Consider the following 26,758-nt stretch of genomic DNA (forward strand, 5'->3'; position numbering starts at 1 on the left):
ACTCTGTTTGTCACTTGGTTTTATTTTATTTTATGTAGTTATTATCAAGGTTACTAGAATAATAGAAGGTTTGTGACATGCGCATGTTTTTGTAAACAAACGATCAGCCGCTGGAACACCAACTACGTCATTATGTTTACATTTTTGTTTTGTTTATATTTTTATGTCAAACAGAACCTCACTAACATTATATTCGAGTTATGAGGATGTGTGTTATCTCTTGCTGATCTGGCTATACAAACGAATATATTTCTAACTAACGAATTTATTGAGACTTGTTGCCGTTCTCACAGCTGTGAAGAACCTGTGACGTCACTTGTCTACTGCGCATCTTGTTATTGTCACAAACCCTCTATTATTCTAGTAACCTTGGTTAGTATTAGTAATGTCCTGGGCCCATAACCTGTTAATTTTTACGTTATTTTATTTTATATTTGTATTTTTATATTTCGTTTAATTTTAAGTAGAATACACGCAGTTTTTTTAGAACACCGATCGTGCAGTCTATTCGTTTTACGGTTGCAGGACGCGTGTCTGTTGGAATGTTTATTTTTTGTTACTAAATTGGGAATAATATCGGGTATAAAACCGGAAAAACTTATTGAAAAAGCGAGGAAGTATCCAGTACTGTATAACCAGACAAATGAGCAGTACCAAAACGCTGACTACAAAGATATGATCTGGAAAAAAGTGGCGAAGGAATTAAATGTCAAAGGTACAATACAGATTAAATTATAATCCGTACTTATTACATACAAAGTTAAGGCGTAAACACAATTAATTAAAAAAAGGAGAAAGGAAATTTTAATTGAATCGAGAGTGGCGAATGTATCGAGCCAGAGATGGAAATCGAAAAGAACTCATACCGGAGTGGTGCATGACAAGTGTGTCTCTGCTATAATGCTGCAACTCACTTCGCGAGGATGATTTCGATCGCAGTGTATAGTATTTAAATAAATTAATAACGTAAGAGACAGTGTTTATTATATAACGAATAAAAATCGTACAAATAAATTAGAAAAACATTAAAATAAGTATCGGTTCAGCACAACCCTGTATGTATATACTCAAACAGCCACTTTATTTTAAGCTTCTTACGACGATTTTTTTTTATTTGTTTGGTATTTATGAAGAAAAAACAATAAAAGTAAAAAATTTATTAAATGTACCCAAATTCTAAAAGTACAATGTGTGTACACGGTATTTCAGGAATCTGAAAGATAATTGTACAGTTGACATCAGTTTATGTTAAAGTACAGTTTCAATAATTAATATCACAATAAAATTTTGCAATGTAAATTCTAAAAGAAACGTTTTTCAAACAATTCATAATATTTTCTTAATACTTACACAGTTTTTCAAAAATACCTCAAAAGTTACTTACAGAATAATCAATTTTTTTATTAAATTAGCGTTTATTTTGATATTGATACTCTCAACAACAAATTATTTGGACATTTAACAGCTTTAAACATTCAAATTTTTAAATAATGATCTTTTCAAAACATTTGATACAAATTAAAATCAAATTATCAAAGACCTAATTATAGAAGATGTAATCTCATTTAAAATACGACTCGATACAAGTCTAATTTATGATTTCTAATATTATTTTTTATATTCCTTTTCTATACACTTTGCGATAGTGCTTAACTGCATATTAGCAGTTCCTTCGTATATACTACCAATTTTGACGTCCCTGTAGTATTTTTCTTGTATAAAATCTTTAGTGAAACCTACTCCACCCATCCAATCAATGCATCTTATGGTAGCTTTTTGTGCGATATCAGCCGCATAGAATTTAGCCATAGCTGCTTCTTTCATGAAAGGAACTTTAGCTTCCACCATACGAGCGGCGTTGTAAGTCAAGAGTCTGGCACATTCGATTTCTGTTGCTACTTCTGCTATTTGGTATTGCATACCCTAAAAAAGCAAAAATTTCACTATCATTTTATATGAGGCGCCAAGAATCAAAGTCTATCTCAAGAAATTTTCGAAAAAGTGGAAAAAACTGTCACAAACAGACCAATCATAAAAAATTATTAATTTTTTTGACAAAAAATCAATAACTTTTACTTTATAACAGAGACGATGTATGATCGAGATCCCCAAAATAGTAGTAGTAATAAATATTTAGAAAAATTTAAAATAAACTCTTTGGACTTGTAGGGTTTTGATACTAAGATTGGGGTTTGACGGAATTTGAAACAAAAACGCTTAGACTGCAAAAGGGTTGAGCTATAAAAACTATATTAATTGTATACTTTAATTATTGCAAAGTATCATAAAATAAAATTGTTTTGTAAAAATTAAACAAAGTCTTTATTGTCATACTAGATCAGATAATATCTATATCAATTTCCTTATCAACAATAAGTACGAAATACTTCACCCTAGACCAGAATGTTATTTTTTAGCATAATAAATTTTAATGGATTGAGCTCGAAGTGCCACAAGTTTCTAGATTTGGCGGTATTTGAAACTGAAAATTGCGAAACTGCCTTCAGACTTGGCGGATATTATAACTAAACCTCAACTCTAACCTCAAAATGCACTAGGATGTGGGGGGGTTTGCTATAAAATAACAGTTGTACTGGATTCAGCATGAAAAAATCTATGAGAAGCAATATCAAACTCAACTTCGAAAAAATATGGTTTTTCATTCTAGTCACTTCATATCAAATTTATTGTTTCCATCTAAATTATATTGCGGTACGTAAATTAAAATACCAAATGAGTTAAACGTTTTTTAAGAAACAGCCACTAAAATTATAGCTTATGATAATCTAATGTTCTAGCTACTTCCACTGTTGAAAAATCATGATTTATTAATTATTTGTGATAATAAAAATATTTGAAATATTGTTGGATGTCAAAGGAAGATTATATTACTTCATAATCAAACTTGCTTTAAACATTATTGAGTAAATGAATTTCGATATCATGACCTTGATGTTAAGTACAACAGTATAAATTGACCAAACAAATTAGTTAAAATTGCTACATCGAGAAAAAGAAATATTTTTTATAATGCCAGTCATATTATAGAAAGGTTTTTGTATAAATGACTGGGTTCAGTAAAACTTAACCATGTTTATTTGTAAGGGATATTTTTAATGAAATATAACAATCGATTTATATTTGAGTGACCTTTTTTTATGAAATTTATTGAATGGTTTATGTCTAAATATCTGGGTTCAGTTAAACTTGACTATGTTTATTTGTAAGTGACATTTTTAATGAAATCTAATAATCAATTTATATTTAACTGACCTTTTTTACGAAATCTAATGAACATTTTAAGACCGAGTGGCCTTTTCTATGAAATTTAATGAATTATTTATGTCTGAATAACTAGGTTCATGTAAACTTGACTATATTTATTTGTAAGTTATATTTATAATTGAATCTAATGATCGATTTATGTTTTACTGGCCTTTTTTTACGAAATATAATGAGCGGTTTATGTTTGAGTGACTTTTTTTTATAAAATTGATAATTGATATCAATTGATATTGATAATTTACGTTTGAATAACAAGTTTTACCAAAACTTGACTTTGTTTAATTGTAAAAGACATTTTTCATGAAATCTAATGATCGATTTATATTTGACTGACCTTTTTTAAGAAATGAGCGGTTTATGTTTGAGTGATCTGTTTTATGAAATTTAATATATTTTTTATGTCTGAATGACTAGGTTTAGTTAGACTATGTTTATTTGTATGTGATCAAGTCCAATAATAGGTGAAATTTTAATAAATTTGATAATATACAATGAATAAAATATGTGTTGAGTGACATTTTCGATGAAATGAAATCAGTGGTTTATGTTTGAGTGACATTTTTAATTAAATCTACTTACCTGGAAATTAAATATTGGTTTACCAAACTGTTGTCTTTCCAAAGTATACGGTATAGTGTGATCCAAACAACCTTGAGCTAATCCAACCATTTGCGCCGCTATGCCTATCCTTCCTTCATTCAAAATTGATGCCGCTATTTTATACCCTTTCCCAAATTCGCCCAGTATAGCCGATTCGGGTACTCTTACATTGTCAAGGTTTAACATACATGTTCCAGATGCTGAAATACCGAGTTTCTTTTCAGGTTTGGCAACACTGAATCCTGGAGTATCACGTTCTACGATGAAGCAAGTGATTCCTTTATAACCCTAGAAATAAATTATTAACCATTAATATAAAGGCTCATGTTTATCTTGCATATACATACATAAATATCTGATACTATACATTGGGAATTTGAAGTCGTTAGATTTGAGGATCATAAGACTATTAGAGAGCAAACCAATTTTGAAACAGTTCGACCTTTATCTATAAAGGCAAGGATACAAAAAGGCTATCAAGCCTATGGAAGAAACAAAAACCTACTAAAAAACGAAAACATAATAACCAAACAAAACAAGATGAAAATGTACAGAACCCTAATAAGACCAGTAATCACGTGTGCGATGGAAACAACAGTAATGGGCAAAAGAGAAGAAGAACTTGACGAAGAAATAGAGCTGGAGAAGAAAAATATATGAGATACATAAAAGCACAAAGACTGAACTGGGCTGGGCATATAATGAGAAGAAATTAAATGATCAAAAGAATAACGCAATGGATCTCATTGTGGCCAAGGAGAAGGGGAAGGCCGAGAAAAACTTGGAGAAACGAAATAGAGGAGGACTTAATATAAAGAACTGGAGGGCAAAATACCGGAACCGGAAGGAATGGAAAATAATAACAAAAGCAGCCTTAAACGGTCTTCCTATTGCGACAATGCCGGAGTCAGTGAGATGTGGCCAGTACGCTGAATATAAGTCAGTTTGCTGTTTCCAGAGTTTACTGGTAACTTTCATTGAAGACACGGTTCTGGAAAAATCCGTGAGAAATGACCGTACATCGCTGAGAAATCAATCCCTCACTGGTGATCAAGCCCAGCAAGAGCTGAAAGTAACGCTAGGAATGGCTGTGAGAGGCTGAACAATCAAGAGAAGACTAATGGCAGCTAACTTTGACCCAAAAACGCCAGCTACTAGCCTCGAATTAACCCCAGCACACCGAGCGGTCCGTCTACGATTTGCCACAGAAGATATTAATTGAACTGACGAAAATTGGGGCTCGGTTCTCTTCTGAGTCGAAAGAAAAGTGTAACTGCATGGTAGCAATAGAAGAGGACGAGTCTAGAGAAGACCTAGAGAAAGATTCGCGCAGTATTGCATAAAATAAAACGTGTTTGTTGGAGGAGGTTCCTGGATGCTTTGGGCGGGCATTTCAATTGAGGCCAAAACCGAGTTAGTTTTTATTCACTGGCGGTGGAGCGGGGGATTAACAGCGAACCGATACATAAAAAAATATTTAGGGGATCGTACTGCAGGTTTCGTACGGCAGTATGATCGATTTACAAGCGGGTAGCCCGGACTCAAAACCTATCGAGTCTTTATGGGATGAACTTATGAGAAAAGTTCGGTCTAGAAATCCTGCATCAGATTCCTTTTCGTTTGATTTTTTTTATTTATAAAAAAAAATTACTCAAAAACATAGAATATTCATTACAAAGCTAAGACTTGAGCTGCTAAAATGGAAGCTACAGATATTTTGTTACAGACCTTTGACTTAAGTTAAAAAAAAAATGATTTGAAACTGTATCCACTAAATTGTTTAATGATGTAGATCAATAGAAATTTGTAGCTATCTTCCTACCATTATTTTCAGAAATCTGTATCAAGACATATTTTATTTTTAAAAATTAAAAATCATCAATTTATAAATAGACATTGATTTAATAAATATCATTGGCAATTTATAAGATAAAATTTTTCTAAATTTAGTAATCTTCAAATATTTGTGAAAATTATTGATAACTTACAGCAGATGGATTAGCGTTAGCCATGATTAAAAAAACTCCAGCGACGTCAGAATTTGATATCCACATTTTAGATCCATTAAGAATGTAATCGGAGCCGTCTTTCTTGGCGGTGGTCCTCAAAGCGAATGCATCTGACCCGGATGATGGTTCTGATAGAGCGAAACTTGCAACCTAAAAAAAGAGCTGGAGCTTCACGTGCAGTTTGAAACTCTTCTTTAATTACTTTATGAATCGTAGATTTCTTAACACCAAGTGTACTATTTCTAATTCAACTGTGTCATTAAAACTTTTACATCAATGTTTGAATGTGAATTATTTAAAACAATTGAATAATAATGTTTTTTCATCAACCATTGAAGAACCGATCAAATTTTCCAAAATCACACTATAATTCGCAATTCACAACCTTGCAAGTTGAAATTAAATTGTTGAGAATACACAATTTGGACATTCTTACTAAATGGAAAAACCTTTAATCGTAATTTCGGTGAAACTTGTTGGCAACAGATTCTTGGAATTAAAGAAAACAAAAATTCTAACCTCTATTCCCAAATATTGAAATAAATCTTTAATACACGTTTTGTACAGCTTATGGTCATAAAAAACCAATAAAAGTTCGAAAACTCAAGCTCAAGTACATTTATCAAACTTTTAGGAAACATTTAGATTAGTCTGTATAAAAAATTTTATAATTTTCATTAATAAAAATAGACTAAAGTTTCTAGTAAATAAAAATCGAAACATTCCGGATTTTTTTCCAAAATTTTCATTACTTTCGTTAACACACAAAAGTGGGGTTAACTAAATTAGGTATCGTGTACATAAAAATTTAATTTATAATATAATCAATGAGCAGGAGTAAATATCAATGTAGATTAATAAAAATTAATTTAATAACTAATAATAATAATCCATTGAATTTATTCTACTGACGTATTAAAAGAAAATAAAAGTTTAATAGTATATTATTATTCACAAGTGTATAATGAAGCGTTAGCGAGTGGCATAAATCACCGAATAAATAATTCATTATACGGGAGGACAATATTACATTTTATCCACGACTACTAAATATTTTTGTTGAAAAATTTTGTTACGTTATTTTATTCTAGCAAATATTTCGTACAATATATTATTGTTCATTTAAACAGAGTAAATAATTATCAAAAATGATAATAATCGTATAATATCTACATAATAATTAACACAAAAATCTATATATTAGCTTAAAAAATATTGTTGTTGGTTCAAAATTAATATGCCATAAATAAATTTAATGAGGCTTTTTTTTAAAGCAGCTTTTCTAATTTCTGGTGGTGTTGAAGAAAAGTCACTTTCATTTTCAGTTGGTTTTCTAACAAATTTGACATAAAATGTTAAAACACTGAGAAATCTAAACATACAATAATGTTAACAGGTTTGAGTCAAATTTATATTACTTCAAAAGGTACATCAATTTTAAAATTAATCAAAAACGAAAAACAATTTCAATGTGTCTGACAGGTTAGTATTAATGCTACGTGCAGTAAAACTACAGGTCCCGGGTTCGAAACTCGTTAAGGAAAATTTACTTTTTACAATTTTTTTATGTGCATAGCACTAAATATTTAGCAGTATTTTACACAAAATTATAAAGCAAAACTATATGATTTAACTAAATCAAAGAAGCGTCTGACAGTAGTGATTAATGATTCATTAATCACTGCCGTGAATAACGGGGATTATTAAGGTCAAGTAAGCAGACGTATGATTGGTAGATTATAAAACATGGATAAAAATAATTTTTATATGAATTCGATAGTAAAAAATTGTGACACGCCACTGTTCCAACAATAACAAATGATTCTATAGATGCAGTTAACCTTGAAGTTCGTCAATTTGAATGTACTTACTTAGTATTTAACTATTTAAGTGGGTCTAATGAATATATTTTCTTGGGCTCGTGTAGTGTGATAAATTTTTATTTATATTGTATTCAGTTATGAATTTACACCTAGGCCTGTGAGGCCCAAGCCTAGGACGGCAAATACCAAAATTTTAGAAACGAAAAAAAGTAAATCCAATCAATTTCAAAAATTTGTTCAGATTAGTTTTCATAAGAAACATTTCTATGCAATATACACTGAAAAAACAGTCAACTAGTCACAAAAGAAAAAATCTTTAACCGAGTATTTTTTCTTTTCAAAATGGTTTTCTTGGTTCAATAAATTATCTCGCCACTCCTGATGGGAGCCATTCAAGATCTGTTTCTGTCTTATATTAAGGTGACTTGTAAACTGACCGTCACCTGATGGGAACCAACCTCGTAGTTAAGCGATTCCATATGTCTTTTAGACACTTGAAGTTTCATTAACTTATCAAATTACTCACCCTTATTTTTGTATTGATGTGGCTCTAATGACCTTAAATATAATTAATTATAGCTTTTGTATACGATAGAGTTAGTATTTAAGAAAGCATGTACATAATGTGTTCTTAATAGTCTTGACATCCAAAGAGTACAGTTTTTACAAAGTTGTGAATGAAGTTATTTAACTAATATTTTTTTCTTTTTAATTCGTTAATTCACTTTTTAATCAGTGGGTAAAATCTTAATTGAGTTATGGTCTTTTAATGAGATTAATCTCACGTATACAAAGCGTTTAGAAACTACTACATCTCAATGACCTCTCAAATTGAGACTGAAGATATATGGAATCAGATAATAAAAAAAGGAAATAGAGACATTCCAAAGAGATTACGACCCTAATGACTAAGGAAGCGAGAAGAGAAAGTTTATACTCATGGACGGCTATTGTCAAAATTTCATCCTGATCGGAATCATAGTTTTGTTTGGAGTGCATGTGGAAGCGGGCGTGTACGTGGATTTTGGGAAAATGGAAAAAGGGGAAATTCCGTCAGTCATTTTGGAAGGGAAAACGAGCAGGGAAATCAAAAAGCGTTTGGATGCTGTGAAATCAAGATAAAAAACTACGATATCGTATTGAAGTGATAGGCATTTCAAAACATCGCATAGGTCATACTCAACATTAAATTTTGGGCATGAGAAAGCTGTCGGCGTGATGAAAGCCGTGTTTGCTTACTCATACACAACAAGCGCAACCGTGAGACTACTTTGTAAAGGAGACCCAAGTGCCAGACTGTCTCAAAGACCTGACCTACATTGGAGCAGTATTTTCTATCTTCTAAATCTCGCATATTTTTCCTTTTTCTTTGTGCTTGCGCGATGGTAGCATGTTCCTCTCGGAATCGAAATTGATCTGTGGGAATAACTTGGTTTTGATTTTGAACGGGTATTATCCTAGTTTTTAATAATCTGTTCTAGAGTTTAGCTAGTATTGGAAGAAAACTGATAATTCTATAGGAAGTAACTTCTTCAGCCGGTTTTCCAGGTTTAAGAGGATTATTTCAGCTAATTTCCAGTAAATTGGAAAATAACCAGTTCTGAGTATTGCTTTATAAATGAATTTTATCATTTTAATGACATTTTTAGGTAGTTTTTAAAGAATTTTGGTTAGGTTAGGAGATTTATTAGAGCAGATTCTAGTTGGAAAGGAGTTGCGTTGAAAAACCCAAAAAATTGATCAAAATGTATTGAGTCGATCCATAAGAGATGTTGAGTGCATACAGACACTTATTGAGATATGTCGCTCAAAAACGAACATCAAAAAAGGTGTAGAAATTAAGAAAAAAAATTATAGATTAGATTTATGCGCAAATTAAATGCATAATCCCGCATCAAGTTTCATCAGACTATGCCATACACTTAAATCCATTACCAAATAATTAATCTTAATACTGAATTATCTCGTACAATAAAACGTCTTTCATTCAAATTTCATAATAAAAGTAACGATTTATTTTTGACGTATTTGTAGTATATCTTATCTTATTAAGCAACAACTTGCAATTAATATTCTTTGTATCTATTTAAAATTGAACTTTGCAACGAAATAATCACGATTCCGTCATAAATTATTACACAGTACCGATGTCGATGAACCTATATAATTTTGCATTAATAAATTGACTACTATTATATTTATAGGGAGATAGAAAGAAACTAGTTTTCATTATTGACACTAGAAGAGCAAAAATTTTGATAAAATATCAGTTTCATACGAAAATATGAAATATTATTATTAATTTCGGAAAGGTTGGCCTAAATCCTAAAAGAATATTTTGTACACGACTCTACATCTTAGTAAATGATCTTCTGTCTCTATGGCTTGCTTGCAAAATCTGCAGATGTCATCCTCTGCCAAGCCTATCATCTCAACGTGGTATTTGACGAAGCAGTGGTCTGTCGGAAGACCAACCACTAATTTAAGGTCTTTTCTAGTACTTTATAAAGAATCATCACAACTTTTTGCTCACGCCTTGACTGATATACCCTGGTAACTACATTGGGATTACTTTGTTTCTATTTCCTAATGCTTTTAGAGTTTGTTTATACTCCCATGCAAGCTTAGACGTGTACTCTATAACCTTCAATGCCTTCAAGGCGTATTTCTTTCAAACAAACTCGTTAACGCCATCTATTGGCCGATTGTAAAAATTTAAAAGGAAACCCTCGTATCAATGCACTTTTGCTTTGTGTCGATTTAGAAAAAATATTTTTATGTGTCAATAAGATATTGCATTGAATAGAAAGCTGTTCTACAGTGAACAGCATCCAATTTACAAAAAGTTTTGGTGTAGTTTGCCACGATCTGGAATAAATTTATCAAATATTGGACGTCCAAAGTAAAAAATATCAAAACACAAAAAACTATTGATGAATCGAAAGAATATGTGAATGATGATTGATCGGATACTTCCATAGCTAGCTCCAAGTTTTTCCGATATTTGAAGCAAACTTAAGCATTATTTGCGCGTTCAATGAACTTGTACGTGCACTTTGTAGCCTTTAGGGCCTCCAAGGCCGCTTGGCTATCGGAGAGAGTGTAAGTGTTCTTTCTAGAGAGGTTCCTATTCAAACACTTTTTGGTTATTGCTAGCATTCTATCTGAAAAATAGTGCGTGCTGGCGTTTTGGTTCAAAAATTCCCTGCTTGTGCTAATTTTGGTCCGTTCTGGTCCTAAGTATGGTGTCGCTGCCTTTTTTTGGCAATGCTGTCTGCTTCCTTTTCGCCTTGTATTATACTCTGGTGGCCTATCCTGGTAGCCGCATTAGGGTTACTTTGTTTTTGTTAGCAACGGTGAGTGAAGACCCTAGTGATATGAAGGGCTGGCATTTTGGTCCTTAAATGCCCAGTTCCGCATCTTGCGTTAGCTTAGAACGTCTGTGTACCAAAGAAATACATTTCGAGCTTGAAAAAGATATTTATTGACCCATGATTGGTGGTTATTGATCACCACTTCAGATAGAATATCGTTGTCCATCATGCTATGAAGTTGATCAATTGGTTTATCACTGCTTTCTAGTTTTATCCGTTTGGCTAACGGAGAGATTGTAAGTGTACTTTCTAGAGATGTTCCTATTCAAACACTTTTTGGTTATTGCTAGGACTCTGTTTGAAAAATGGTAAGTGCTGGCGGTTTAGTTAGAAAATTCCCAATTCAGCTGCTTGTGCTAGTTTTGAATCAACTGTATACCAGAGAGATACATTTCAAGCTTGATGAAGATCATTATTGATTACCATATCTGTGTCCATCATGCTATGTACCTGGAGCTCTGGTGTTAACTATGAAGTCGTTGCCTCTTTTTTCTTTATTACTAGGTACACCCTGGCGGCCTGATAGCCACATTATGGTTACTTTGGTTTTTGTTAGCAGCTCTACCTGAAAAATGGTGAGTGAAGTTCCTAGTGATATGAAGGGCTCGCAGTTTGGTCTGTATACCAAAGAAATACATTTAATAAAGCTTGATAAAGATCTTTATTGACCAATGATTGGCGGTTATTGATCACCAGTTCTTGCTATGGATCCGGTCCATTGGTGTATCACTGCTTTTAGTTGTACCGATCCTGCAATCCTTAGGTGAGCTGTCAGATTTCCTAAATTTTTGTGTCTGAATTAGCACATGAGCGACTCAAATCCAACTTTTTTTACTAGAAGAGGTGAAGGGTAGATACATATAGCATCGCCTCTAAGACTGTGATTCTGTTTAGTTTATTCAAAGCTGGTCATTTTTCGAGAAACAATTAGTGATTAAGTAGCCGAATTTTGAACTTTTATCAAGAATAACTTGCTTTATGAATCAATCAAGAACTAGAATAGACGATTTTTGAAATAAACACAAAATCTCTACAGATTTATGTAATGTTTTTGATATATAACTTTCTAGGCCGCCAAATACTTTAGAGTGGTATTATACAGGGCTATTCAAAAAACCCATCGACTCATTTATCTTTAAAACAATTATACTAAAAAATTTTAAACATATTTGTAAAAGCGATTGTGGCGAAAGGATTCTGTAGTATCTTGTTGATGGTAATCATACTATTGTTTATTTATTTTATGGATGAAAATGAAAATTATCTTACCGTGTCTGTAGCTAATCTTGGTAAATACTTTTCCTTCTGTTCTTGATTACCCCATTTATTGAATACAGTGTTAACTAGAGTATTGTGGATATCTACTAAAGCAGCAACGGCAGGGTCTACTTTTGATAATTCTTCTACGGTTATTATTGCTGTCATGAAATTACATCCAGCTCCTCCATAATCGGAATTTATTTCGATTCCCATAAGCTAAAAATTCAAAGGCAAAAAATTAGGTCTACTCATATGGTACGAGATATGATATGTAATAATATGATAGATATTGAACGCTATTTGAATATAGAACCAACCCTTCCAAATTGAAAGTTAACTGTTAAAATTAGAGTTGTAAAAACCACGACGCTTTAAGGTTAAATTTCCACCGAAAACGAAAGTATTTTAATCAATCAGATGATCCGATTAACATTTGGTTGGTTTTTAAACAAAAAGTAACTAGATTTCTTCCTAAAAAAAAAAGTAAATTGCAAGCAATGAAAATAGGTACCACAAACACAAACCAATCTTCTTCTGGATGGTTACCAAACCTTTCCAAAATAAAAATAAAGTAAAAATGACCATAAGGACAAAACTACAAGGTTAGATTTCAACAGGAAATTAACTTTTAATCAATCAGATGATTCGATTAACATTTGGTTGGTTTTTAAACAAAAAGTAACTAAATTTGTTCCTAAAAAGAAGTAAAATGCAAGCAATAAAAATAGGTACCACAAACCCAAACCAATCTTCTTCTGGATGGTTACCAAACCTTTCCAAAATAAAAATAAAGTTAAAAAATGGCAGAGATCATCAAAATACAAGGTTAGATTTCCTCAGAAAATAAAAGTGTTCCAATCAATCAGACAAAAAAAAGGAACTAGATTTCTTCCTAAAAAATACTTGCTAGCAATGGTTATCACTAATCCAAAATTAAGCCCTATATTTTTGTAGCTACCAAAATTAAAAGTGAGTTTAAGAAATCACGTAGCAATAAAAAAAGTTTGATTCTCACTGAAAACGATGAAGATTTTTCAAATGTGCTTCAATCCATCAGTTGATTTCACTAACATTTGCTTGGTTCTAAGCAAAAAGTAAACAGATTTCTTCCTAGAATTATAATTAGTATGCAACAAAAGTGACCTTCAACTAAAACTAACCCTTTTTTTGTGTGACTCTCAAACCCTTCCAAATTGAAAGTAAAATTAAAAAATAACAGCTTCAAAAATCAGAAAGAAACTCGCACTTCAATCAATCATCTGATTCGACTAACATTTGGTTGTTTCCAAACCAAAAGTAACTAGGATTTTCCCTAGAATTATAACTTGTGCGTAATATGAATGGATACCACGAACCAAAATTAACCCTTTTATTTTGTGTGTACCTGCCAAACCCCTCAAAATCAAAAATGAAGTGGATAAATAACAGGAACAAAAAAAATTTGAATCCAAAGGAGATTTTGAAAAAGCATTGCGAAGATTTTTTGCATCTAAGCGCAAAGAATGGTTTTACCAAGGTCACAAAAAGTTTGCTGAATATTGGGCTGAAGCCGTTGAATACATTGGGCTATAATTCGAAAACAAAAGCTTTATTTTTATATGATTATTTAATAAACAAAATGAACAATGAAATCCGACACTATTTATATTTATAGTTTTCCTTATAGAATTGCAATTTTTATGCATAACATTGCTTTTACTAGATCTTGCATGTATCTATCTTCTAAACTTTAAATACGATTTGTCGATTTGTACAAGGTAGGTTTTGAAAATGCTGACGGATCACAACAAAAGGCAACGTTGGTATCGACCCCAGTAATTATCATCTCGTCCTTGAATTGAAGAAACATGTGGGAACGCATTTCACAACCGACAAAGATGTGAAAGAAGAGGTTTCAAGCTATCTTTGCTTCTAATAAAGCTCAAACATAAAAGATGGTACACCATGCAAAAATGCAGTGCTTATGTCCAAAAATATGGAGGAGTTTAAGTTTTAGTTTTATTCAATACCAATCAACATGTTTTTGATTGTTAAAATACTGAAACAGCTGCCAAACTTTCTTTCCGTGTATTCCGTAGAGGCACTAGAATCAAATCTAGTTTTAAATCTAACTTTTGAAGTTATTAACAAGTAATGAGGCAGTGATAAAAGTAAATACTTACCCCGCTATCGAAACACATTTTCAAAACTGAATCTTTGATCTTTCCTTCATTTTCCATTTCCCTCACGTACGGAGCTATTTGTTCTTGAGCTAATCGAGCCACTAGAAAAATAAATATATTCAGGTAATTGTTTATAAAGAATTAGGTGATTTAATGGACCACATGACAAATTAATGAATAATATTTTGGTTTTTGGTGAAAATGTTCATTCCATATAATGCAAGCATACTGGGAGATGATGGGAAAGGAAGTTAATGAACACACTAAAATTTTTGCACCGCATGGTACATTTGAAATACGCGCGTTCATCGGTTTGGTAACTTTTTTTTTAACAAATTGGTACGACCTTATTTAATGTCTCGAAGCACAGATATAAATAAGTGATAACCGTAATATTGAACAGCCAATTATATATAGGTAGGCATATGTCGGCCAAATCTCTCGAAAAATCGGAATAAGAATAAGAATAAGCATGTTCGTGCTTTAAACAGTTGTGTCTGTGTCATGGTAACAACAATTGTCGTATTCGCCGCTACCAGATAATTTAACTGTGTGAAAGACGTACCAGGAATTGTTAAAAACGGACTCTGTTGCCGACGCGCCGCGATCTGGATGAACGGTATCCGAAACAACTGATGAAAATATGGTAAATGTGGCGGTGGAAGAACTTCAAATATCCGATCGTTCTTTACGCTACCTGGTAATGCTGGAAGATGTACGTGGGCAAATGAACAACGATCCAACATTGGCGAACATGCATGCAGGACGTACCTCAATGTTCATTTAGCAGAATGGATTAGCAGCACCGCCTTACCCTTAAAGCAGGGAGCAAATGATGCTTATATATACACATATGTGTATAAATCTTCTATGTTCATGCAATATTGAATATATGTTAGTGGAACTCAATCTCACGGTATGTCAGTATCAGTTTACGTGGCACGAGTCCGATTTCCGTGGTGCCTGGATTTGACCATTTTGTAAATCGACACAAAATAAGTCGAAAATGAAGAATAAAATTTGTCGATATCTCGCTTCATTTCGAGATATCGATGTTTTCTGGCAGAGCAGCTGATTTTGAACGAAATTTATCCTGTAGGGAAGTGCGTCAAAATCATAGAGAATCATCGCATGAAAATGTTCTCGATTTAATTCTATCTTTTGGCCGAGATGAATGTTTCAAGTATCTGTAAATAACTCAAATAGCACTCGCATGACAGAGCGTTCTGAGTTTGTTCACAATTAAAAATGTCAATCTTAATGATGGTACAAGGTGTCCAGAAAGGGTATCGGGTATTTGTAAGTTCAAGTAAACAAAAAATATTTATAAGCAATAAAAACTTTTATTGTTTTTTGATACCATATGAAATGGAAAATGATTTGGAAAAGATGATGTTATCCAAATGATGACCGTTACGCGTTGCTGGCACTCTTCTAAACGGGAACGAAGATTGGCGATAACACGTCGACACAAAGCTCTTGATATTGCTGCTATTTCTGACCTGATGTTTTCCTTCAATTGGATTAGGTTCGTTAGATTATTTTGATAAACCTTACTTTTAAGGTATACCCATACAAAATAGTCAAGCTAAGGTCGGGGCTTCTGAGAGGCTAGTTGATGTTACCCCTTCGCGAAATGACTTTATTAGGGAATAATTCGTTCACAATCGAGTCATTCGAGGTATGGCAAGTGGCCCCTTCTTGCTGGATTCACGTTCTTGAGTTGAAACTTGCAAACTCCTGCAACTCTGGACCAAAAAATTTCGCAACACGTCGCAGTAACGGTCACTATTCACATTGATTGCTCGGCCTCATTGAACTTCATGGAAATGAGGACCAATAATTCCTTTAGCAGACATAGCGGCCCAAACAACGACCTTTGGGCTGTGCAGGGGTCGTTCATGCTTTCTCACTGCCCAGTACCGACAATTCTGCTTATTAACCATGACCATTCATGTGAAAATTTGTTTCGTCGTTTTCAAAGTTGTTAAATCGCTGCATCATTTCGTTCGCAAAATTCAGTCGATTAGCATAGTCCGTATCCTTCAATTCTTGAACCAATTGAATTTTATAGGCTTTTAAAAGCAAATCTTCTTTTAAAATCCAATGTAAGGTCGATTTTTTGATGTATAACGCTTGGCTTCGCTTTCGGATGGATAAAGATGGATTTCGACGAACCGAACGAGGGCGACCAGAGTTTTGAATTTTAACTGTTGCACCTATATTCTCGAACATCCCGATCCATTTCCTAATGCTATCGTCACTTGGCGTGGCGTGGCGTGTACGATATTCCGCACGATACAGACGTTGAGCAGTCACTATTGAATCACCGTTACGATAATACGCTAGTACGCAAAATGCGCGATGTGACCCCGAGTACTGTTTCATCTTGACTAAAACTCCACAAAATGGCGGATCCCACGAACCCCTTCTCGCTCCCTTTCTTGGCGCGCAAACAAATACCCGATACTCTTTTTGGACACCTTGTATTAGACCTCGTAGACGAACACAACAGTGAAATTGGATGAATACTGACTTTATTGACAGTAGTTTTTATATCTGACGCAAGGTTCGACAACATGAAAAAAAAAGTGAAGTAATAAAAGTCACTGCAAACTACGCAGGCGCGGTACCATCTTATTACTATTCTAATTTCACGATGACACTGCTTTCGCCATGACAGTCACAACAGATGGTAATGTCAAATTTGACATATTCACATCAGTGTTGCCATATCTCGAAACTCTCGAAAGATGTGTGTAGAGGACAATGTAGCTCAAAATCAAAATTGTATCGATATATTGTAGCTTAACTTACAAACATGTATGTAAATAGTAATTAAAAGTATTATTCTATTAGATAACATCGGATTTGACAGAATGTGACAAACTTACCTGTTTCTTTCATAACAATTTCATCTTCACTCAAATGAGTTAAGGGAAGTCTACTACTGACGCTGTTTGCTTCTTCAGTTTGAGTTTGTTGACGGTGTACTGTTGTAACACTCGCATTTCTTCTACTAAATTTGTTCACATTTCTTGCAATCTGGAATAGTGAACAAACCGTTAGATGCTGAAGAATCCAAGTAATAGGTTTGTTCCAGTAGTGTGCTCTGATCATGTTCTGATCTTTGATGCACTACGCATGATTTGACTACGATGTATTACGAATCCTTATCCACCGTACACGGGTAAGGAAAATAAGAAAATCATAATTTTTTGCTTTTATACAGTTTCAACTTAACATAACCAGTAGATAAACTTTTTGAAAAAGTCTGTCTTCAGTTTTAGCTTGCCAAAATTTATATTGTGTATATCCCTCATTTTATCCATGTATCATCTAAATTAAAAATATTTCTACTTTGTTTTCTCTTTTATTTTATAGTCCTCAGATACTATTTTCTTTGCCAAACATCAATAAAACTTATTTCTTTTAATAATTTTCATAATCTGCAACGAAGTAATCCTTATCATCTTGTCGTATCACAATAGCTTTATCCATTTTCAGAAAAAGAACACATTCATTTTTCTTGGAAGTCTTCCTCTGTAATGAATTTGTAAGTCGTAGATTTCTCAACACCAAGAGTACTACAAACTAATTCAACTGGGTTATCAACACTTTTATATAAATATTTGTCTGTAAATGATTTGGAACAATTTTCAGCCCATGAAAATGTTCCATTATCATATTAGACTGCATCTTGCAAGCTGGAGCTAAATTTAACTGTTAAGAATACTCAACTTGAACGTCTTTACTATATGAAACAAACTACAATCATATTTTGGGTGAAATTTGTTGAGAAAAGATGCTTGAAATCAAAATAAAACAAAATTTCTAACATTCATTGGCAAGTAGGTTAGTTGGAGAAATATAAACAGTTTTTATTGACTTCAGAAAATAAAATATATGAATTAGGGGGAAAACCAGAAGAGAGAGCAAACTAACTGAAACATAACAAATATAATTTTGAAAAAGTATCGACCTTTAACTATGTAGGAATAACGTTGGGACAAACAACCAGAAACAGGATAAAGGAAAGGGCTAACAAGCCTTTTTAAGAAACAAAAATCTGTTAAAAAACAAAAACATTATAGCACTTAATATAAAGAACTGGAGGGCAAAATGCCGGAACCGATAGGAATGGTAAATAATAACAAAAGCAGCCAAAACAAACGATAAACTATAAAGAAAACAAAAATTAGAAAACGAGTAGTAATCCACCTCAAAAAAGGATTTTAAAGCGCTATAAGTTATAGCCATAATCCAAAGGATTGAAAGGCTTGATGATGATGATGATAAAGTAGATACTTACGACACGACTTTGTAATCTTTGATACACGGTTTGGTTTATCAAAACTTTATATATTGTTCTGTACAGCTTATGGTTATAAAACACCAATAAATTATATTAGTTCAGGTACATTTATGAAAATTTTAGGAAACATTTAGATTATTCTGTAATAATATTTTTTCTACCCCCATTTCTGTAAATGACATTTAACAATAAAATGCAAGTAAACTTAAAACTTCTTGGCTTTATTAAGTTACAATCAAATTTTCATTCACGAAGACTTTATTTGGTCTGTTTACACAAATTTACTCAATTAAAAAACAAAAACTTTTAGCATGAGCGAGATTTAGATTGAAAGAGTGATGCCCCTAAATGTAGGCAGCACATTATGCAATTTGTTTTAAAAATAGGACACGTTTTCTTAAGTAGCATGCTATGAGTGGGCGTAGAAAAAATATAGTTCGTTACACGAGACGCACTTATCAAATTTTTCACTTCGTTCATAATGGGTTACTTACAACTCTTGTTACGTAATATACTATTAAAATTACTATATTAGTTATTATAAATTATGTTTTATTACTCTGTCATGTATAAAAATAGACTATAATGGCCGCCATATTTCTCAAGTCATCTGTCATTTCATATAAATATGATAGATAAATTAGTTTCAATAATTATGTGATAATATAGGTACACCCTGTATAAATATGTTACAAAATATATGAAACACAACCTAGATATCTAATTAATTTTTATCTGTGGTACGTTGGTGTTCTTTTTGGATTACTATGCTCTGCACAATCAACGTTTTGATATTATTTTATTGTTACTATTTGTGATAACCTTGAAATTTTATTTATTTATAATCAAAGCTGCTCGTCGTTATCTGTTATCATTTAATAAAGTATAATTGGCTATTTTTGATAAAAACGTTTTAAAAATTACTATATTTGACATACTTTTTTCCAAATTTCATTATACAATTGTTACCGTTTATTCAATTTTTATTTAACGTCGACAGATTGATGAAATTTTAGTTTTAAAATTTTTACATTCTAACTTTGGAATTATTTAGGTTTACATTTAAAATTCATAATTACAAGACTTGTTGGAGCTTAATTCAATTGTAAAGAGTTGGGGGAGAGTGGGAACTGTTATGAAAAAATGTCTGTAAATCCGATTCTGCTGAACTAATTTTTATAAACTTGATGTTGTTTCAAAGAGCTTTTGTCCAGCAATACAAAATATATAAATTCTAACCAATTTAATTAACAAGCTGAATGCTACAGGGTAGGTCTTCTAGAAGTAAACTCAATTAACATTTAAATAGCGAAAACTGCATGTGGATATCTTTTTTCTGTCCCTATATACGAAGTCTGACTATTAAATAATGAGACTCGTTACGAAAAAGGAAAAATTATTCTACATTCGAAAAAAACGAATGGGGTACAAAACGGGCTCAGTTCACGTCTGGTACCCTGTTTAAACTAAACTTCCTCACAGGCAGGTACATTTTACTGGTCTATTTACGTTATATATATATATATATATATATATATATATATATATATATATATATATATATATATATATATTTTGAGACTCTCTTATTTTAGTACCCGACTTAAATATCAAACAAGCATTGTATATAAACCCATTTTACTTCTACTATTATCAATTGTTGTCCTTTTGGAATGTCATAAACCTTTCGTAGAATGTTTAAAACGACTTTTCGAGGATGTATGACCGCTGTTGGTGTAAGTTAACAAACACAATAGGCCTATTTGGATACCTAAAATAATTAATTTGCCTTGAATATCTAATTTCATACTGCTAGAAAAGCTTTGTACACGGCACAACAAGAAAATTAACTAGAGATCGAGTAGATGCAGATGCCAATAAAGATGAATGAACAAATTGTCGAGTCAATGACTATTTTCCCTTGTATTTATCCCAAAATTTTGGATTTGTCTATTTCAAAATCTACCCTTTGCCGGGGGATGCTTTTTACTGACGTTGGATGCCACCCCTTTTTTGGAATGAGCAATTTTTCATCTAAAATCGATAAATTGGCCAACAACTTTTGTTCCACGAAGTTTCTTCTTTAAGTTAATATCTTTTGACACATTTTCAGACGGTTTTTTGTGAATAACTGGAAAAATATATATTTAATCGAAAAATCTGTGGAAAGCAAATTTATCATACGAAACAGGTTAAACAAATACTTAAACGAACAATCGGACGGGTTTGAAAATAGGACAATACAGAATGATAGCTATGAGTAGGGACTGAATTTGAAGCTGTTATCTATCGGCCTAAAACAAGCATATGATCCAATATTAGGAAAACACAAGCTCTGGCAAAACTTGGAAAACCTAAAAAATTAATACAATTGGTGAAAATGTCACTAAACAAAATCGAAAACATAATAGCCATAGAAGGAACCTTTTCCGAAACAAAAAAAGGCTTAAAAGACCCGTTATCCGTAACAGTGTTGTTTAATTTCCTACTAGAGGTGATTCTCAGAGATAATAGATTACGATCCCAACGAATGATTTACAGTATTAACCTTTTCACTTCTAGTATTATTTTATCGATAATATCTGAAATTCATTTGAATCCGTGTATGGATCTATTTTAGACGGTTGCAGCAGTCAAATGTTGAAAATCTTGAGCCCTACTTCAGGGGTGGTGCGCAAGCACGGAATATTCGTCAAGACTTACTAAAATGGAGCAAAACCGGGAAAACTCACTGACCCGACTATAGGAGGCCATCGCAGAGAAAAGAGATTGGCAAGAGGCAATAAAACAGTTGAAGCTCCAGGAAACCTATTAAAGTCTAAATATATCTCCAGGATATCTAATTTACAGGACAGTTGTACCAGAAAGAAAGAGGAAAACAGGCTGAATGCATGGGGGGAAAGAAGTGTTTGGAGGGATACGAGTGGAACAAGATGAATGGTTTGAATTTGAAAATTTGAAAGGTTATATGGTCAGGTAGAGATCCGCTATATAGTAAAGGTAAAAAGACGGCGTTGGTTGAGGCATATAGCCAGAATGGAAAAGTGACAAAAAACCTTAACAAGTGAAGAAGGCGCAAAAAGAAGAAGAAAGCGTCCACGAAGAAATTGGTTAGATGCATGTAAGAAAGACACAAGTTAGAGAACTGGCGCAATGCAGCCGTGAACAAAAGGAGTTGGAGAAAAGCAGTAGAGAGACTTCAAGCCATGGGCCTGCTGTGCTACATATATATATATATATATATATATATATATATATATATATATATATATATATATATATATATGTATATATACATATATATATATATATATATATATATATATATATATATGTATATATACATATATATATATATATATATATATATATATATATATATATATATATATATATATATATACAACCCAATACAAACAGAAATATTGCTTGTTTAAAGTTGATTGGTGTTTCCAAACGTTAAAATGGAAAATTTCTATGTACCATACAATAACCAAAAACCCATGCTTTTGTCGGGGAAAACTAAATTTCCTCTTTGTTTATTAACGACGCAGAAAGTTTTTATAATAAATAGTAAATAATGCGATAAATATGACAATCGTATATTGTAAACAAATTTTTAAGAAAAATATGTGAAATTAAAGATGGGATATTAAGGTTAAAAAAGAAGCAGTAGAAAATCAGTACTCGGCGATTAACGTAGTCACTTGGACCTTTAAAAGATACCATACATACGAATACCATACGATACCATACGAATTATTCGAGATTCGGAAGGTATTATTGTATGTCAAATGGTATTACGTAGGATTAGTGTATTTCGAAATGATCACAGAAGATCGAGCTATCAACGCCGAGGTATATTGTGGATAGATGATGCGAATGTATGAGGTTTTATCCAAGTTTAGTTGACCGAAAGCGATCGAAAGTTACGCAGCATAAGATAAAAGATTGTGGTGGTATGAAACTTCTACAGCATCCATCATTTAGTCCGGACCTTGCACCATCATACTACTATTTATTTTTTGAATCTAAGACAAAAGAATGATTTTAACAAGGTCTCAAAGGGATAAACCGTTAGAATACGATGGGAACTAAACGAATTATGAAGCTTTTCTTATGTATCCTTATTTAATACACAAAGTGGAAATTCGAAACGGACATTATGACATGAGACACCCTCTATAAAGTCAAGTTATAACATGCTACTTATATAACATGGGAGTAAAGCGCCTTTTTCTCCCCGGGAGGAGAAGTAGGACTTTCCTCCTTTGTTATACAAATAAATATTATTCTATCCGAGGATTTAGCAGCCCCGAAGTAATAAATTCCCTTTTTGCTTAGTTATTAACCTCTGTGTACACATAAAAATCTCTTATCGTAACGTACACATCGGAAGATATCGTACTCTTTGACCGGGTTTCAAAATAAATATCGGAAAATATTGGTTCGTCGATTGATTTCTAACAATATTTACTTTAAAAAATAATAATTGTCTATATTATTTTCTATTTAAAATACGTATCAGAAAACTATTTACCTTCAGTTTGTGAAGACAATAATTTGGTTATCGAAACGCGTGTCAGACACTATAATCGTGAATGTTGGTATAAACAGTATATTCAGTATGAATATCGGAGGTTTATCGAAATGGCAGTATGGATTTAGGAAAGGTAGACAGATTCTCGATGGGGAGAAGTTTTGCAGGATAACCGCGAAAGCAGAGGCCTGTTCATCTACCCATCGCCGCTGACGTGCATGCATAACCATAGACATTAGAAAAGTCTTTAATAACGCATCGTGGCAACACATTCCCAACGAGGCCCAACACTGTGGAACATTTTATATGATGGGCTCTTTAGAATAGGGATACCACAAGGAGTTACACTAACTGGCTTCGCAGACGACGTCGCCGAACATAGCACTGCAACTCGTGGGAAACTGGCTTAAAAACAAACGTCTAGAGCTAAATTCAGAAAAAAAATCAAATAAAAGGAAAATTGGGCAATTATGGCTCAATGTAAAAGGTACGCCTACTAAAGAAGTGAAGTACCTAGACGTTCAGCTAGGCACGAAACTAAGATTTAAAAAGCACGTAGAGAAGTCCATAGCAAAAGAAGAGAGAATTCTTTCAGCTCTGGCGAGTATAATGTTAAACATTGGCGGTACTAGTACATCTAGAGGAAAATCAGAGCGTGTTCCATAGCCAGATTTTGTATAGCGCACCAATATGGCATATTGTCTACGAACCAAAAACTTTTTATCGCAAAGCGTTTGTTGGAGAATTGATACTAGGTTCAACTCAATAATCTAAACATCGGCCATCGGTAAATCAAACTTGATTAAAACTATTTTGTTTACCAACATGATAATTGTCCACACTACCCGCATAATTCAACAATGGTTTCGACAAAACAAAATTGAAACTTCCCAATGGCCGGCAAATAGTCCTGATACAAATCCCATTGAAAATTAATGGGGGTCGTTGGTAAAAAAAAGTTACAAAAGGAATTTTCGTCCCAGAAATCAAGAAGAGCTATGGGAAGCCATTGAAACAATTCACTCCATTTCAAGAAGATTAGAAAAATTGATATGAAAGAATCAAGCTCGAATTAATTACTAACAAATTTCTTCTCCCATTCAATTATTTATTGTCAAATATTTATTCTTTTATATAGTATTTTATCATTACAAGGTGTCCACAAAGAGTATCGGGTATTTGTTTTCGCGCCACATTCGAAACGGAGCGACAAAAGGGAGCGGGGAGGGGTTCGTGGCGTCCGCCATTTTGTGGAGTTTTAGTCAAGATGGAACAGTACTCGGGGACACATCGCGCATTTTGCGTACGAGCGTATTATCGTAACAGTGATTCAATAGTAAGTGCTCAACGTCTGTATTGAAGATCAACGAGGCCGAGCAATCAATGTGAATAGTGACTGTTACTGCGATATGTTGCGAAGTTTTTTGGTCCCAGAGTTGCAGGAGTTTCCAGGTTTCAACTCAAGAACGTGGTTCCAGCAATATGGAATACCTCGAATGACTCGATAAAAGTTGTGAACGAATTATACCCTAATAAAGTCATTTCGCGGTAACATCAACTGGCCTCCCAGAAGCCCCGACATTAGCCCGCTTGACTTTTTTGTATGGGGATACCTTAAAAGTAAGATTTATCAAAATAATCCAACGAACCTAATCCAATTGAAGGAAAACATCAGGTCAGAAATAGCAGCAATATCAAGAGCTTTGTGTCGACGTGTTATCGGTAATTTTCGTTTCCGTTTAAAAGAGTGCCAGCAACGCGTAACGGTCATCATTTGGATAACATCATCTTTTTCAAATCATTTTCCAATTCATATGGTATCAAAAAACAATAAAAGTTTTTATTGCTTATAAATATTTTTTGTTTACTTGAACTTACAAATACCCGATACCCTTTCTGGACACCTTGCATTACTTCTATTCTGTATTTTCAAGTTTTGTTATGAATACTTTCATGGTAAACTATCTTAATCCTTCCAGTACAAGAGACGAATCTATCCAAATGATTATCGGGGTCTTTACTGAAATCAAACCGGAAAGCAACCAATACGATTTGTTTCAATGTTTTCATTATGTAGCTCAGTTTGGTGATAACATCGTTTCACCTTGTATGCTTCACTGTACATCACTTTGAGCATTTTTCCTAATGCGCAAGGAACGCAGTTCTTCTAGGTCTATTCAGAATGATGGAGTGAAAACAGTATTTGTTTTTATGGATACAATAGCAAAAAGAATTTTTTTAGTTCTAGTGAGTGATGGACTTTAGAAGAAAAAAAGATACTCCACTGTAATTTCCAAGCATATCTGGTAACGAACAAATGGGTTTGAACCGTAAGGATGGTAACAAATATCAAAGTAAATTTACACAACTAAAAAATTCCAAAAATCTGTCCCAAGACTTGTATGCCATTTCAATGAACCAAACATAAATAGTTTGTAATTTTTAAATGAAACCCTGTAACTCGAAAAGGAACCATATTTCATCTGTGACAACATGGCTATCTTCAATTTAAAAAGTCAAGGTCTCTACTATCGATGCTAATGCAACAGTTCATTTTATAATCTACAATATTTTGCTTCACTAATAACATAGCATAATATATATCAAACAATAACTTTACAAAATCGTCAATATTATTAGTTTTCGTAACAGTTTCGTTATCAAAAAAGACTGTTGTTCATTAACATGCAGGACCTGATATATAAATATATTCTCAAAAAGTTTTCGTTTTCAATAACAAATTACCTAAACTACATTATTTATAAAACATACTGTATAAATTGCTAAATACCGCAGATGTTTTTATTGATATACACAAGCAGAAATATTACACAAAGTTCTATAAGATGTTAATTAATAAAAACGACATTAAAAATAAAATTAATTTAGAAATAATGTTAAAATAAATCAATTAATTTTCCATAAAATTATCTAATGTAGAAAAAATACGTAGAAGTGGTTATTTTGTTCAACATTCGAAACACATTTTTATTAACGATTCTTGACAATAATGCATACGCATACGAAACTGTATTTATAGTTTAGAATTTTCCATTTACCAAACAAAGATTACATCAATAATTAAAATTTACGAAAGTGAAATAATCTTTTTAGTATGCCTTATATTTTAACTACATTATATTATTAAAAATTCATTACCTGTCTTGTAATCGAATTCATTATGATGATTTTGTTAAGACTCAGCTCCGAAGTCGAAGAATGTATGGTCTCGATTTTAAAAGTCAACTGGTTTTATTATAAATGATGCCATAGGCGCACCTAAATTTAAATTATTCAACAGTAAATAAAATTGGGCTCTATTTTTGTTTACTATTGATCTATGAATATCGCAATGTGGAGATAATAAATAAGTTTAACATATTAGAAGTC

The 26,758-nt window shown here is 32.6% G+C and overlaps 1 protein-coding gene across 2 annotated transcripts; it reads right to left on the bottom strand.

Moving 5' to 3' along the window:
* Positions 1-962: 962 nt before the first annotated feature.
* Positions 963-26,758, bottom strand: LOC130449918 (short/branched chain specific acyl-CoA dehydrogenase, mitochondrial). Of its 2 annotated transcripts, none has more exons than XM_056788007.1 (7): positions 20,471-20,594; positions 17,408-18,056; positions 14,514-14,614; positions 12,361-12,567; positions 5,874-6,044; positions 3,865-4,173; positions 963-1,923 (listed from the first exon to the last, which is right to left on the bottom strand). In XM_056788007.1, the coding sequence occupies exons 2-7, from the start codon at positions 17,631-17,633 to the stop codon at positions 1,609-1,611; spliced, it is 1,329 nt and encodes a 442-aa protein (XP_056643985.1). In that variant the 5' UTR covers positions 17,634-18,056; positions 20,471-20,594; the 3' UTR covers positions 963-1,608. The 2 variants fall into 2 exon arrangements, with proteins under 2 accessions (XP_056643985.1, XP_056643987.1); XM_056788009.1 differs by lacking the exon at positions 20,471-20,594 and adding an exon at positions 26,528-26,758 and having other exon boundaries at positions 976-1,923; positions 17,408-17,558.

The sequence above is a fragment of the Diorhabda sublineata genome, chromosome 10 (assembly GCF_026230105.1).
Source record: "Diorhabda sublineata isolate icDioSubl1.1 chromosome 10, icDioSubl1.1, whole genome shotgun sequence".
NCBI lineage: Eukaryota > Metazoa > Arthropoda > Insecta > Coleoptera > Chrysomelidae > Diorhabda > Diorhabda sublineata.